This window comes from Mus musculus, chromosome 1, assembly GCF_000001635.26.
Source record: "Mus musculus strain C57BL/6J chromosome 1, GRCm38.p6 C57BL/6J".
Taxonomy (NCBI): domain Eukaryota; kingdom Metazoa; phylum Chordata; class Mammalia; order Rodentia; family Muridae; genus Mus; species Mus musculus.
Window position 1 is genome coordinate 135744604 of NC_000067.6, and position 14544 is coordinate 135759147.

General features: G+C 48.5%; 1 protein-coding gene across 3 annotated transcripts in view; it reads left to right on the forward strand.

Moving 5' to 3' along the window:
* Positions 1-7626, forward strand: part of Csrp1 (cysteine and glycine-rich protein 1) — a 32167-nt gene extending 24541 nt beyond the window's left edge. For 2 of the 3 annotated variants that reach the window (NM_001360782.1, NM_007791.6), the window contains exons 3-6: positions 656-824; positions 2117-2246; positions 5962-6055; positions 6441-7626. In NM_001360782.1, the coding sequence (NP_001347711.1) occupies positions 656-824; positions 2117-2246; positions 5962-6055; positions 6441-6517 (470 nt within the window). In that variant the 3' untranslated portion in view covers positions 6518-7626. The remainder of the gene's footprint in view (positions 1-655; positions 825-2116; positions 2247-5961; positions 6056-6440) is intronic. The other variant, NR_153810.1, reaches the window with a different exon arrangement.
* Positions 7627-14544: the final 6918 nt, after the last annotated feature.

Genomic DNA, 14544 nt, shown 5'->3' on the forward strand with positions numbered 1-14544 from the left:
ATGGAACGGAGAGCCAGGGTCTGGTTCCAGACTCTCCACAGACCTTGTATGTTGGATATCTGGCACAGCGCATTGTGAGAGTAATAGGAAAGTGTTCACGGCTTAAAGGTTTTCTAGCTCACTCCATCCCTGCCTCTCCTACGCTGTGACTCAGAACAACCTTCCATTGTGTCCAGCCCCTCTTCTCCCTGTGGTTCAGTGACTTGCATCTCACTTCAAAACCCACCGTGTTCGGCATCTTATCCACGTGCCATTTCTTTTTGGGGGTGTACCACTTCACCTGTATTCCTGCTCCTGCTGTAATAACACCCCCAGATGTGTTCTTTCTGTGCCACTGCCAGAGACAGGAAAATCCTGAGCTCCTTTCTGCCCTTCTGTTTCCTCTCCTATTGAGACACATGGTCTCTCTATCAAAGGCAGAATGAAAAACTCCATCTGGAGTTCTGAGGCTCAGGTCTGCCTAGGCTGTGGCTTCTGAACCTTGGGGCGCACTGAGACTTGGAGGGCTACCAGGGTACAGAGGTTTGAGGGAAACACCCCCAGATTCCTGGAGGCCAGCCCACTGGCCACCCTGCTGGTCTCCTTTTCTGCATGAGTCAGTCTAGTCCTGGGAGGCCCCCAGCTGCATCTCACCATCCCCCTGTCTCCTCCCCAGTGGTCTGCAAGAAGAATCTGGACAGCACCACCGTGGCAGTGCATGGAGAAGAGATCTATTGCAAGTCATGTTACGGCAAGAAGTATGGGCCAAAAGGCTACGGCTACGGGCAGGGCGCAGGCACGCTGAGCACAGACAAGGGGGAGTCTCTGGGCATCAAGCATGAGGAGTGAGTACCAGATCCCTCTCTCTACCTTTGCTTGAGTTCTTGTCCTGTTCGTGAATGGACACCGACGAAACACCTTTGCTTCAACAGTGGAGGGCACTGATTTAAAAGGGAGAGATAGATATACATGGTGGCCAGTGCCTGTCATCCCCGGGAGGCTGAACCTGGAAGATCTTGAGTTCAAGGTCAACCTGAGCTACAAATAGAGACCGTGTCTAAATAAAATCCCAAACCGGGCCGGGGAGAGGGGCCACTTGGTAAAGTCCTTACCGCATGAACATGAGGACCCAAGTTTAATTCCAAGCACCCAGTGTAAAAGTTGGGTACTGGCACTATGTACTTATAGTCCCAGCGTTGAGGAGACAGGAGGATACCTGAGACTTGGTAGTCAGCTTGTCTAGCCAAATTGGCAGGTTCCAGATTCAGGGAGAGACCTGTCCCCAAAAATAAGGAGGAGAGGAGTTAAGAAGACACCTAATGTTGACCTCTGGTCTTCATATGTATGAACGCACACATACATGTTCACCTTAATTGCACACACACATGCACATACACATGCACACACACACACAGAGAGAGAGAGAGAGAGAGAGAGGAGAGAGAGATCAAACAAAAGCAAATAAAAAAAGAAGAAATAAAATAAGACTACATGAAAGGAGGCCACAGAGTAGGTCTCTCTGAGGGGCTGCTGGGACAGCTAAGTACCTATAGTTTTACAAGTGCCAGAGCTGGAAGGGACCCTAAGAGTTATAGTCCAACTTCTTCATTTTATAATTGAAAATTAGAGGCATGTCAGCCCCGCTACCCTTCACCCCTGCTCAGGGGAAGTAGGTTCCTTTCCTGGGCCATGGCCCAGCGTGTCACTGGATCTCCCCACTCTCACCCTCGGTCATCTCTGGCCTCTGAGCTGCTGGGAAAGGGTGGCTGTCAGCCTGGCCATCGGCTCTGCCGTGGGGAAGTGGATGCAATGATGAAGACTCACCAGACTTCAGCCAAGGTCATTGCCCTAATGAGAAGGCTCTGTCAGCAGATTTTTCCTGGAAAGAATTAATAATAGATGATTTATAGAAGTGAGGGGCAGGGTGGGGTGGGGGGAGTCTTAGTAAATGATGTGTTAAATGATTGGGGGCTTTAACTATGCAATGAGGAAAGTGTGTGGTGTTGCCAATTCTTTGAGCTTTGGGATCTCAGAGGCCATGGTGGCCTTAGCTCTGATGGCCCTGTCCCTGGCAAGAGAGAGAAGGGTTCTACCACTGCACTGTTAGTCATCTTGCCACATGTACTTCTGTGTGTAGAGCCCCTGGACACAGGCCCACCACCAACCCCAATGCATCCAAGTTTGCCCAGAAGATTGGCGGCTCTGAGCGCTGTCCCCGCTGTAGCCAGGCGGTCTATGCTGCGGAGAAGGTGATCGGTGCCGGGAAGGTAAGGCGCTGCAGGGCATGAGGGAGAGAAGAGGGATGTGTGCTTCCCAAATGTGAATTACAGAGCTGTGTGATGGATGACTCTAGATCTGCTCCGGGCCTGAGACCTGCACTTAGTCTCCTTCCAGAGATTGAGTGACCTGGCCCTGTGGGCTGCTTGTCCTGGATCCTAGAGAACTCACCCAAACCACAAACTGAACCATCTCCAGTGCCACAGATTGTCTGTGGTCACTTTGTAGGGCATTGCTAAGGCTAAGGATGTAGGTGGATATTGAAGGGCCCATCCCCTAAGATTTCATTACTGGATTTCCTTTCCTTTCCTTTCCTTTCCTTTCCTTTCCTTTCCTTTCCTTTCCTTTCCTTTCCTTTCCTTTCCTTTCCTTTCCTTTCCTTTCCTTTCCTTTCCTTTCCTTTCCTTTCTTTTTCCTTCCATTTCCTCCTCCTCCTCCTCTTCTTCTTCCTTCTTCCTTCTTCCTTCTTCCTTCTTCCTTCTTCCTTCTTCCTTCTTCCTTCTTCCTTCTTCTTGCTCTTGCTCTCATTCTTGTTCTCTCTTTGAGACAGGCTTTCTGTGTGAGGCCCTGAATGTCCTAGAACCAGGTTGGCCTTAAACTCATAGAGATCTACCTACCTCTGCCTCTCCAAGTGCTGGTATTAAAGGTGTGTGTCACCAATGCAACATGGCTACGTTTTCTGAGAGGGCTTCTCAGGCTGGAGTGATGGCTCAGTGGTTAAGAACACTGACTGTTCTTCTAGAGGTCCTGAGTTCAATTCCCATCAACCACATGATAGTTCACAACCATGTGATAGGGCCACACGCCCTCTTCTGGTGTATCTGAAGACAGCTACGGTATACTCATATACATAAAAGATAAATAAATAAATACAACTAAGAGGGTTTCTCTTTCTAGGATGAAGATTTACAGCTTTAGTTAGATTTTAGGAGTTTTGGTTCCAGAAATACATTTTACAATTATAAAATACAATTATAAACCATCACGAAATACATATTTTGCCTGATGGAATGTATTCTGCAGAGATGCACTCATATAACCCTGAGGACAGAGGTTTTCTGGGTTAAGGTTCTGTCAGCCTGCTGGAAGGGGTTTCCATATTATTTTTCATTCCTTTGCCTATCCTGTCCCTGTGCTATTCTGAAAGTCGCTTCCGGCTTCCATTCTGCAGTGCTCAAGGAGAATCACTCTAGACAACCAACTGTCCAAACAGCCTGGCGATCATTTCCTTGATATTCAGGAAAGAGCAGGAGAGCCCTGGGGGGTTGCAGTCTTAGACTAAGAGTCAGCAGACCACAGAACATGTACCCTCAAGGAGTGTGGTCAGAGAGGACATCTGGATCTGGCCATGCTCAGACAGCAAGCCAACAGACCCATGGCGCATGGAGCCCGTGGCCAGCTCTTTTGGTTTGGCCCATGGCTTTGAAGGCCTTTTGATCTTGAGGAATGGGTCAGGAGTGTGGAATGGGAATGAGTGCTTGGCCAAGTCTGGACCACGGGACCTCTGCATTGCCGCTGAGATTATCCCCATCACACAGACCAAGGAAACGGGAGTCCATAGGAATGAGTATTTTCTGTACCCGTATCTTCTAGCTAGGAAGCAAGCCAGGAGCCCAGCTAGACTTGCCTGATTCGGAAGCCCTGCCTCTTACTACTGTTGACTTTACTGTGGGCTACTTAACCTCTCTGAAAACATTTCTATACTTTCGAAGACAGGAAAGGGTTGTTAAGCCAACTGTGGTGATGAACTGTCTAGGCCTTCCGTAATCTGCTTGAATCTTGGTTTTGCCATTTATTCGTGAGCAGTTATGCGTAATGAGGTCCAAGGGAGTGGAGCCATGATGAAGTGATACCATGACTGCCTCACACATACAAAATGTTTTTAAGATTATATGAGGAAATACATGTGTAGTGGGCACTGTTGTGCCTTAAGTATCGTGAGAACAGGAGTCTGTCATGGCTACACATGCCTGTAATCTCAGACTGAACCCCCAAAAAGGAGGAAAAAGGAAGAAATAATAACATCAGAAGTCATCTTTTCCCTTTGCTTATGAAAGTAGGAGATTATTAAAGAAATACCCAGGAATCTCTATTTCCATGGCATAGGGTAGAGATTGCACTGAGGTCCGGCAGTAAATGCCTTTAATCCCAGCCTTTAATTGGGAGGTGGGTCTTTCTGAGTTTGAGGCCAGCATGGTCTACAGAGTGAGTTCCAGGGCAGCCAAGGCTTCTGAGAGAAACCCTGTGTTGTCCTGGGGAGTAGAATAATTTTGAATTCAACAGGAAAAGAGAAGAAGCAGCCCCCGCCCCTCCCCCCCTCCCCCAAGGAGGCATTAGGGACACAGTGTGCCTTTCACTGTGGGCTGAATGGGCAAAGACACTAAGCTTATTTCAGGAGTGGCTGGAAAATCCGAGATGCTACTCTGGGTAGGCTGTGTATAATTCAGTCTTCTTGCAGTCTGGAGGGCTGGGGTAGTGGCTTCTGCTTTACAAAGAGGTTTGCACAGAACACTGAAGGAGAGTGAAGATGATCTGTCCATCCCATCTCGGCCCCCTGCTTTTGTCTGCTGTGTCTTTTGGGCACAGGAGGAGCTTAGGGGCAAGGTCCAGTGGCCCGGAAATCTGAAGGCCCCAGCGGCTTTCCCTACCCTCCAGCCTGGGCATTGGTGGTTACACTGGGGAACTCACTGGCCTTACGTGGGGTACACCGGGGACCTCAGTGGCCTTACATGGGGTACACTGGGGAACTCACTGGCCTTACATGGGGTTGTTTTGTTGTCCCAGCTGAATGTGGCCAGCCTCTTCCACCTACACACCACCCCGCATGTCCAGATGTGGCTGATGGGAGTTGGTTATTGAGTTGTGTTGTTGATGTGTAGCTGTGTGTGTGTGTAGCATGCACGCATGCATGTGGGTGCATGTGAATGCCATACAGACTCGAGTCCTGCCTCTCTTGAGAAACTCTTTGCCCTGTGCTGCTTTAGGGCACCTCTTGGAATCCCAAAGGGCCTTCTGTGGCTTTCTATTGAGTTCAGTACACTGTAGACAGACCTAGTCTCCTTTCAAAAACCATACAGATTTGACTCAGGGCTTCCTCCATGCCTGGCCCCATGCGAGCACTTGACTCTGCGGAAGCCATTTAATTCTGACGGCTGCCTAGGCACCAAGTGCTAGAACCTCAGAGGCTGGGCTAGTTCAGGAAAATAACAGTGATGGTTGCCTGCTCTGTGGTTGTGTACCAGTCATCTTAGTATGAAATCCTCACATCCACTCTGCAAGATAAACAGAGACAGATAAATGTCTCCTGCGAGGACATTGAGTGGGGGCAACCATTCAAGTAGCATGTGACAGAGCCAAGATAAATCCAGAGCTATACCAGTTTCACAGGCAGAATGGTGTGGTGAAGGCTTGCCTGCCCGCCTGTGGGGGTTGCAGCTACCCAAATGAGATGTAACCCTCTTCTGTGGTGCAGCTGGGACCAGTGAGCAGGGAGCCATGGTAACACGTCACATCCATGGCGGCACATTACTAGTGTGCACTTGGTGCCTGGCCTGCTCCCTCTGTGTCTGGGCCACACTCCCCTAGCATCCCTGCTACCCCAACCTGACTTGCAAAATGCCTGTCCATGATGGCATCTAATGGTGGGCTGGTCCCCTAGTCGCTGGCAGTGGTGTTAACCATTTCCCCATTTCCTTTCTTATCTAGTCCTGGCATAAGTCCTGCTTCCGATGTGCCAAGTGTGGCAAAGGCCTTGAGTCGACCACCCTGGCAGACAAGGATGGTGAGATCTACTGTAAAGGTGGGTAGCTCCACTTCTCTCTGAAGATCTGAAGGCTGGAGGAGGCTGGAGACCAAGCGACTATGCTGTCGCTAAATGAACCAGCCCTCTTGCCTTCCAATCCAAGGGAGAATGAGACTTGGCCAGAATCAGATGGAACACGGGCCAGGGATGAGAGTGGAGCCTAGGATCTTAATACCCGTCTAGTGACCGAAAGACAGCAAACGATTTACTCCCTCATTGAAATAAAGGGGACACGGTTCTCCTCACTATTGAGGCTAGGAGCACGATGGAGACGGGGAGGTGGGCACTGATGGACTGTCCTCCAGAGACCAGGCACAAGGAGTGGTGGGTGGAGTTACTCTGAGGACAGGAGTACATCCTTACCCTTCTCTCCTCTCTGCAGGATGCTATGCCAAAAACTTTGGGCCCAAAGGTTTTGGCTTTGGACAGGGAGCTGGAGCCTTGGTTCACTCAGAGTGAGGCTGCCACCGCCTGCGCACCCTGCTTACTCCTAAGCTTTTCATCAGCGGTCCATTCCCAAGCCTTGGACACCTCCGAGCTCCTCTCCCTCACTCAGCCCCGCTGCACATCACTAATGCCTTGGACTTGGGTATCTGGCTTTTTGTGGCTCAGGGATCTGCCTGAGCTCCTTCCCCACGAAGGGTTTCCTCCTGCCTGGCATTTGATACCATTACCTTTAGGAGACATCTGTCTAGTCGCCCCTTTCCAGAGACCAGGTCCCTTTCCCCACACCTTACCCTCCTCTGTTTCTAGGCTGAATGTCCACTCTCTACTGGCCAGGACACCTGAGCCCACATCTTTGGAGACCAATAGAGCAAAGCAGGAGACCTGGGGCAGGGAGGCAGGACCAGAATTGGCCTAGGGAGGGTTATGGTTTTTGGGTCCCAGAGAGTCTCCTCTGAGTAGGCGGCTGAGTTCTTGGTGTATCTCAGTCTGGGAAGTCTCCATGAGAGGCAGGGAGGTGCAGATAGGATTGTGGGCCATCGGAAGGAGCTCTTTCTCTGGCCCTTGCCTTTGAATGTGGAAATAGTATCTTTTCACTTAGGAATGGAGAACAAGCCAGTTCAGAGGACCCCAAAGTCTAGAGATTGCCTGACCTCCTTAGGCATCAAGTTCCCAGTTTGATGGGCAAGGGAGATCCTAATGAATACCTTGACCAAGTATTTGCATTTATCAGTGGTCCAGATCTTGGAGTGGCCAATTCTAGTTCTAACCTTGGGCCAGGTGGCTGAAATAGACAGTTTCTGTTACAGCATAGCCCAGGGTAGAGCTGTGTTCTAGCCACTCCTGAGGGTTCCTCTGAACCCCAAGTCCTCACTCCCCTCCAACCCAGACTCAGACCCTTCTTTCTTCACCCTACCTTTCTCTAGTAACCTTCACTACCTTGCCCACCCCATCCAGGCCCCAAGGTCAGGAGCGGGGGGGGGGGGGGCGAGGGAGGGGAAGGGCCGGGCCTTGATGCTCCCCGGAACTGAGGGGACAAGGCTGTACAGCTGTTTGCTGCAAGGGCTGTAGGCATGGGCTGTTGAAGCTGATTTATCATCTGATCAATAAAGCAATTTAGAACTGAACTCTGCTTTCCTGTCTGTCTATGGGGGCCCGGCCACACCCTGGAGTCAGCGCTGGATCAGACCAGAACAATCTCAGCAAGGCCTAGTAGAAATGAACCAAAAAGAACCACTCTGGAACTTTCTATGGAATGTTTACTTTTTAGTATCGATTCTAAGGGAACCAAATGACCAAAGACCATGGCCTCACCCTGTTTGCCCACCCCAGGATGTGGGAATTTTGTGGACTTGGCTTTTGAAAGGCTCAATTTGGTCCCAACAATATGTTCAACACTTCAGCTTTTGGAAAGCCCCCTGTACAGAGAAACTCAGCCAGAGGAACGTCCTGTATCAACTCCAGAAGTCTCACTTCTTGGAAAAGTGTGTGTGTGTGTGTGTGTGTGTGTGTGTGTGTGTGTGTGTGTGTGTGTGTGTGTGACATTGGGGGGAGGCAAAAAGCTGTCTGTTTTTCTCTTAGGGCCCAACAACCAGGTACACGGAAGACCAGGCGTGGGAAATAGGCTTGTCTGAAGGGTTGTAGTGTTGTTCATCGTACCCAGAGCTAGGCTGTACCAGTCCATGAAAATGTGCCCACACTGAGTTTTTCAAAGCAGTGAGTAGAGTTTAAACTCTACTTGTATTAGCTAAAGGATCAGGCCAGCAGTGCTCCTCATCAGACCTACCTACACCACAGTGCAAGGCAACACCTGCCCAACAGCTGGAGATCTAAGAGTGCTAGCCCTAAGTGGCGCAGACAGCTCCCAAACAGGTCTCAAGACCCACAGGAAGTTCTCAGGGACACAAATGGATTCTCCTACCCTGGGCGGGACCCACAGAGTACCAGGATTCGTGCCTTTGGGGTCCAGAGGTGGAGACAGGCTGCCCTCTGCTGGCCATGCAGGCAGGTCTCGGCCCAGCACAGTGCTATCAGGCAGGCCCTGGTACTGCGAGGACCTTGGGAAGTCGCAGGGATCTATCTGCAGGCGCCGAGCTTGCTCTGTACCTTTAGACACCAGATGGCGCTGTGGGGTCAAGGCCAAAGACAGCCACTCCATTTTTTCTTTTTCTTTTTCTTTTTCTTTTTCTTTTTCTTTTTCTTTTTCTTTTTCTTTTTCTTTTTCTTTTTCTTTTTCTTTTTCTTTTTCTTTTTCTTTTTCTTTTTCTTTTTCTTTTTCTTTTCCTTTTCCTTTTCCTTTTCCTTTTTCTTTTTCTTTTTCTTTTTCTTTTTCCTCTTCCTCTTCCTCTTTCTTTCCTTTCCTTTCCTTTCCTTTTCTTTTTCTTTTTTATTTCATTTTATTTTCGTTAGCTACTCCTTTTCTGCTGTGGGTGTTGACGACCCTGTGCTTCTGCGAGGGCATCTAATCTTCCCGGAAGGAGGTGTGCTCTAATACTGACCTATGCCATACCAAACCACGAGAATGACCCAAAGGAGAGAAGCAGACAGAATCTTCCTTTTTCCACTTAAGTGAAACCTCCACATGGTCCAAGATGCCCTTAGGGGAAAGAATGGCATGAAGGACGCCCAGTTGCGCGAGTGCCCTGGACCTTTAGGGTGTGGTGGAGGAAAGCTGCCTGTTCTGATGGAAGGAGGGGTTAGCTCCATCAGTCTTCCTTCAAGACCACAGTCTGGGTCATCTAAAAAGGTGGCTTCCATGGGGAGTCAGACTGCAACGATGAAGGCGAATGCATTTGGAGATGGAGGCAGGAAGAAAATTGAGTTCAAAGCCAATTTTGCTACAGAATAATTTTGTTACAAAAGGTGTGTGTGTGTGTGTGTGTGATTTATGTGATTTGCTATCAGGTGTTTGAGTAATCCCCAAATCAAGAGTACATGCTTTGTGAAAAACAGAAACCCAATGAAGGAACAGTCCCCAGCATCCTTAGACCCTGGTGACGGTGAGGGTAGTTTGAGAAACTGAGCAAATCATTGAGAACCAATCATTGGGTGGTTCTAACTCCTTCCTCCAGTTCCTGGTCCTGCCTTCAAACACACACACACACACCTGTTATGAGAACCATTGCGGAGGTGTGGAGGGGTGCTTTTAAAATAGATCCCAGATCCACCCTATAGATTCTGATCAGGTTGGGATGGGGCATGGGAAACTGTATTTGAAAACTGTGTTTGCCTGAGATGACACTCATAGTCAGCCCAGGCTGGGGCACGTGGAGGTTACGCCAGCCTTGCCAGCCTTGCCAGCCTTGCAGCAGGGGAGCCCTCTCCCCTGTAGCTCACTTGCTTTAGGACTCATTACAGGAACCTCTGGAGCTGTCTCCCACCAGTTGTTATGACGGGAGAGGACTGACCTGAACTTTTTGTTTCTGTTCTCCACAGTCCGTGAGACCAGGTCTAGACTTCTCCCACCTGACAGCCCTCAAAGCTTTGAAAACAGCTGCCCTCCAGTCTGACTGGGCTCCTCTTTAACCCCATCCCCAGAGAGGTACCGGATGGATGCCTTGAGGGTCCTTTTTATTAGTTGAAGAAGAAAGAGGAGTTTTCAATATAGCTCTGTGGTAGAGCACTTAGCTAGCATGTGTGAGACCTTGGATTCACTCCCCAGAAGAAGAACTGGGCTGGGGGCACACCTAGGCATTTGAAGTACTTGGATGTGTCAAGGCAGAGCCATTCTGGAAAAGGCCTATAGACTCTCTTGAGCTAGACTTCCTTAATGGTGTCTCTTTCTTTTGGGTAGTTTGGAAACATAAACTTGTCATTTCTGGCTTATTCTAAGACTATTCAAAGATCAAAGACCTTCAATGACCTTTTGAGATGGAGTCAACTCATTTATGAATGACCAAACTAAAACCAGGAACCAGGGGACAATTTGGAAACCAGTTCAAGGTCAAATGGCAGAACAGGATCTGCATAGAACCCCCTGGCCCAGGACTTATCCCTATACTGCAGTACTGTCTATAGAGAAGATGGCCTGTGTTGGGAGGTGGAAGGGTGGCCTTAGAGCAGAGAGCTAGAACTATAGTGACTGTTAGTGTTTATGAAGCCTAATTTGGATGCCGTCTTATCTGGTGCATGTGCAAGCACTTGGAGTCGAGTGTGATACCCTGCCTTATAGAAGAGGAAAGTGAGAGTCAGTGCATTTTTAAATGACTTACTCAAAGTCTCTGGCAAGTGGTGAAGCCAGGATTGGAACCAGCTGTGTAACTTTGGGCCAGCCTCCTCCCCTCTGGGTGTCAGCGCCTCGTTTGTGAAATGAAAACGTTGGCCTAAATTAGTGCCGGGGAAGTACTTCCCAGGCTCTGATGTGCATACACATCTCCTGGGGAATCTTGTAAAACACAGATTCGAGTTCAGTAGTTTTGGGTGGGGCCTGAGACCGGATGTCTCTCACAAGCTCCCAGGGGAAGGTGGTGCTGATGTTGCGGATCCAGAGACCACACCGGAGCAGCCAGGCTCCAGGGGATCCACCCAGCTCTGATGTTCTTTGTTTATGAGCTTAGGAAGACTCGCCCCAAAGGCCTTGAAAATTCAGGAAGTAGATTATCCTGACTGAAGATCTTAGTGGGCACTTTCCATGTCTGGACAAGCCCTTGTGCCTAGTCTGAAGTATCTGCTCCTGACCCTTCTATACTGCCACTCTGTTGACCTTGGACTGACATCTGCAGAGTGTTCAAGGGCTTAGGTTAGTGCCCGGACACTTACTGTCCCCTATAATAGGTATAAAGAGGAGTACCCAAGATCTTGGGGCCACCCACCATCCCATAGTCTTTTTAGGATTCTTCATAAATACCTACCAGTCTGCTGAGTGCATGGTAAGGCTATATTTTTCCTCTCCTCTTTTAACTTCGTTGTGGCCATGCGCCTTACTCATGTGTTTAAACAGATCAAAGTGACTCATAGCTTTTCTGTACAGAACTTTTTGTTTGCTTGGTTGCTTGAGGCAGAGTTTTGCTATATTGCCCAATCTGATCTGGGGCTTGCAATCCTCCTGCCTCAGCCTCTGGGGTTGCTGAGACTGTAGGCATGCATCACTATGTACAGAATGTTTGTGGCTTGTTTCTAAGACACAGCTTTGCTGTGTAGTCAAGGCCACCTTTAAACTCACGGTCCTTCACCTTAGCCTCCCAAGAGTTGGGATTACAGATTGTTTAGAGCTCTTTAGAAAGTGGGGCTGGAGAGATAGCTCAGACAGCTCAGGTACAGGCATGTGGGGTTTACTAACAATTTCAGTACTAGGGAGTCAGAGATAGGGAGATACCTGGTGCTCACTAGGGAGCCAGCCTAGCCTAACCAGTGAGTCTTAGGTTCAGTGAAAGACTCTGTCTCAAAACTCCTGAGGATCCGTACCCGGGTGGACTTTTGGCACTGACATGTATGCCTGCTCACACACCTCACACAACCATGGGTATACACTTGCACATGTGCACACACACAACTCTTTAAGAGCTGTCGTGTGAATCTTTATGTCCCCTAATGCCTCCCAATGAGGAAGGGAACAGGTAAGAGATGGAACTTGTACTCACTGTGTCACAGTGAGCAGAGCCCTCCCTGGGGTCCTGAATGGGGCTGGTGGCACCAGTACTATAGCCTTTGCTTGGGCAAATAGTTTCGTCAGAAACAGTTCATTTGTGTAGCATGAGTAGCCATCCTAGCGACTATATGCATACCTTGTCAGCTGGGGCCTTAGACAGGCAGTGTTCAGTCCTAAGAAACATGTTTCTGTCAGGCGAGTATAATGGACTGTCAGAAAGCTAATGCTCTCTTCGGGGTGTCTCTTCAAGAGGGGTCACCTGGCTGAGGTGGAGGGGGTGTGTCCCTGAACCTATGAACTCCACCTCTCCTGCTTTGCCAATCCCATGAAGAGAACTCAGATTTCGTTCCCCTGGAGCTTAGCCTGAACCTGACTCAAGGGACCCTCCATGGTGCTGCAAGATCAGCTCTGACTTCCTCTCCTGAGCCCCTCCAGCCACGTGTTCATCTCTTCTTGACCTTGTCCTCAGACCGGACACCTCACAGCCACCTTCTCTACCTGATCATGGAACCTGGGAACTTGCCCATCTCGAAAGTGACAGGAACATTCAGAATTCTGGTCGTGAAGCGTCTGGAAGCCAGAGGCAGGAAGAAGCTGTGAGGAACGTCTCACCTAGAAAGACTCAGTATGGACTCCTTCCCTGCCATTTCCCCTCTCCTTGCCCTGTCCCCCATGCCTATTTTAGGAGCCTTCTGTGAAGGTCAGCTCTCCAGAAAGAGAGGAAGTCACCATCAAGTACAGAGACTAGCAGAGCTGGAAGGATACGTGCAGATCCCTCCCACCCCCGTCATTCCCATAGTACCAGTGAGGGTGCTACTTGCTACTATTCTGGGTGCTAACGTATGAAAAGCAAAGGCAAATGCTTGGTACGAGCCAGGACCAGCTAAATTGCTTGTCTGGGGCAGGCCTGGGGACCAGGAAGGTAGTGAAAAGATATCGTCCTGTTTTGAATGTTTTCAATTTTAAAAAAATGTATTTAAGGCACGCGCCACAAGACAGTTTGTCCCTCAGTGTTAGAGCACAGAAAGGGACCGCATTAAGACTGGAATAAAGCTGAAACTTCCCTGTCACCTGGTTTTGCTGTCATCACGTTTGTGGCCTGGCTGGTGGAAACAAACCTACCATCCTCACAGGAATATTGCAGAAACGTTTATGCACAGGACATCGTCTTGATAGTGGCAATAAACAGCGGTGCTCCTGGCTTGTGTGTTTGCCATGTTATGGTGTGCCACACGTTAAACCTGCTCACAGACGAGAAGCTCACCTAACGACAAGCTTCAGAAGGTCTCTGTCACTGAGCAGTGAGTGAAGTGTCACGTGGATCTAAAAGAGGGTTTCTCACCCCAGTCCCACGAGAGACCCCTTCATGCCTGAAACATTTTTATGCAATCATAGGTATATAGATATGTAAAAATGTGTACAAATCAAATATTCATTGCTAACAAATCAGTAACTGATTTAAAACTATTCTTTGGTATATACTATTCATTAAATAGAACAAATTTTCATTCCCTTGAGATGGGTGCGCTTGTTTACTTTTGCATAAGGAACTAAGTCTTGGCTGAATATTTGGTACTGCTGGGCATAGAGCAGGGTCAACACTTCAGAATGGCCTGGCATTTGGCTATTATAATCATCCAATCTACTCACACCACTTCACACAAACACACCATCCAAAATGATAGCTGGACATTTAGGGCCACTTTAGAAATGGTTGGAAATTCTAATCACAAACCAAAATGCATTGAAGGTTTTTTTTTTTTTGAGAGAATTAAAAAAAAATTAAGCCAGCAACGCAAACAGTAATTTTAAAATTCAAACATTCCTGGTTAGTGAGATGGCTCAAAGGGTAAAAATATTTGTTCTTTGACTCCACAAGTATGAGGTAGCACACATGTCATTGTGCTTTCTCCCCTCAATAATTAAATTCAAACATTCTAACAATACAATCCACTGATAATACTAGCTAAAAAACCTACATGCTCAGAACTGTTAGCTATGATTAAGCCAACCATCTTTGTATAAATCTTTTTTTTTTCCCCCTCCAGACTGGGTTTCTCTGTATTGCTCTGGCTGTTTTGGAACTCAAGCTGTAGAGACCAGGGTGGCCTCGAACTCACAGAGCTCTGCCTGCCTCCACCTCCTAAGCGCTGGGATTCAAGACGTGTGCCACCACTGCCTGGCGAGCTGAAAACACTTTATGCATTAAAAATACTGCAATTCATAGCATATAATATTCTCGAGTCTGAGTCAAGGTGTTCCAGCAGGGTAAACGGTCTCCAGCGCATGCGCAGTGAGAAACTCACCTGTCTGCTAAGGATCATGGCTGTAATGAAGTTATTAGATACTATATGGATGCGTGCTGCCAGATACACCACAGATTCGTATTGTGTTTGATTTTGTGTTAACTTTTGGCCACTTCATGCTCAGAAACCTTTTAATCTCACCAAGATAT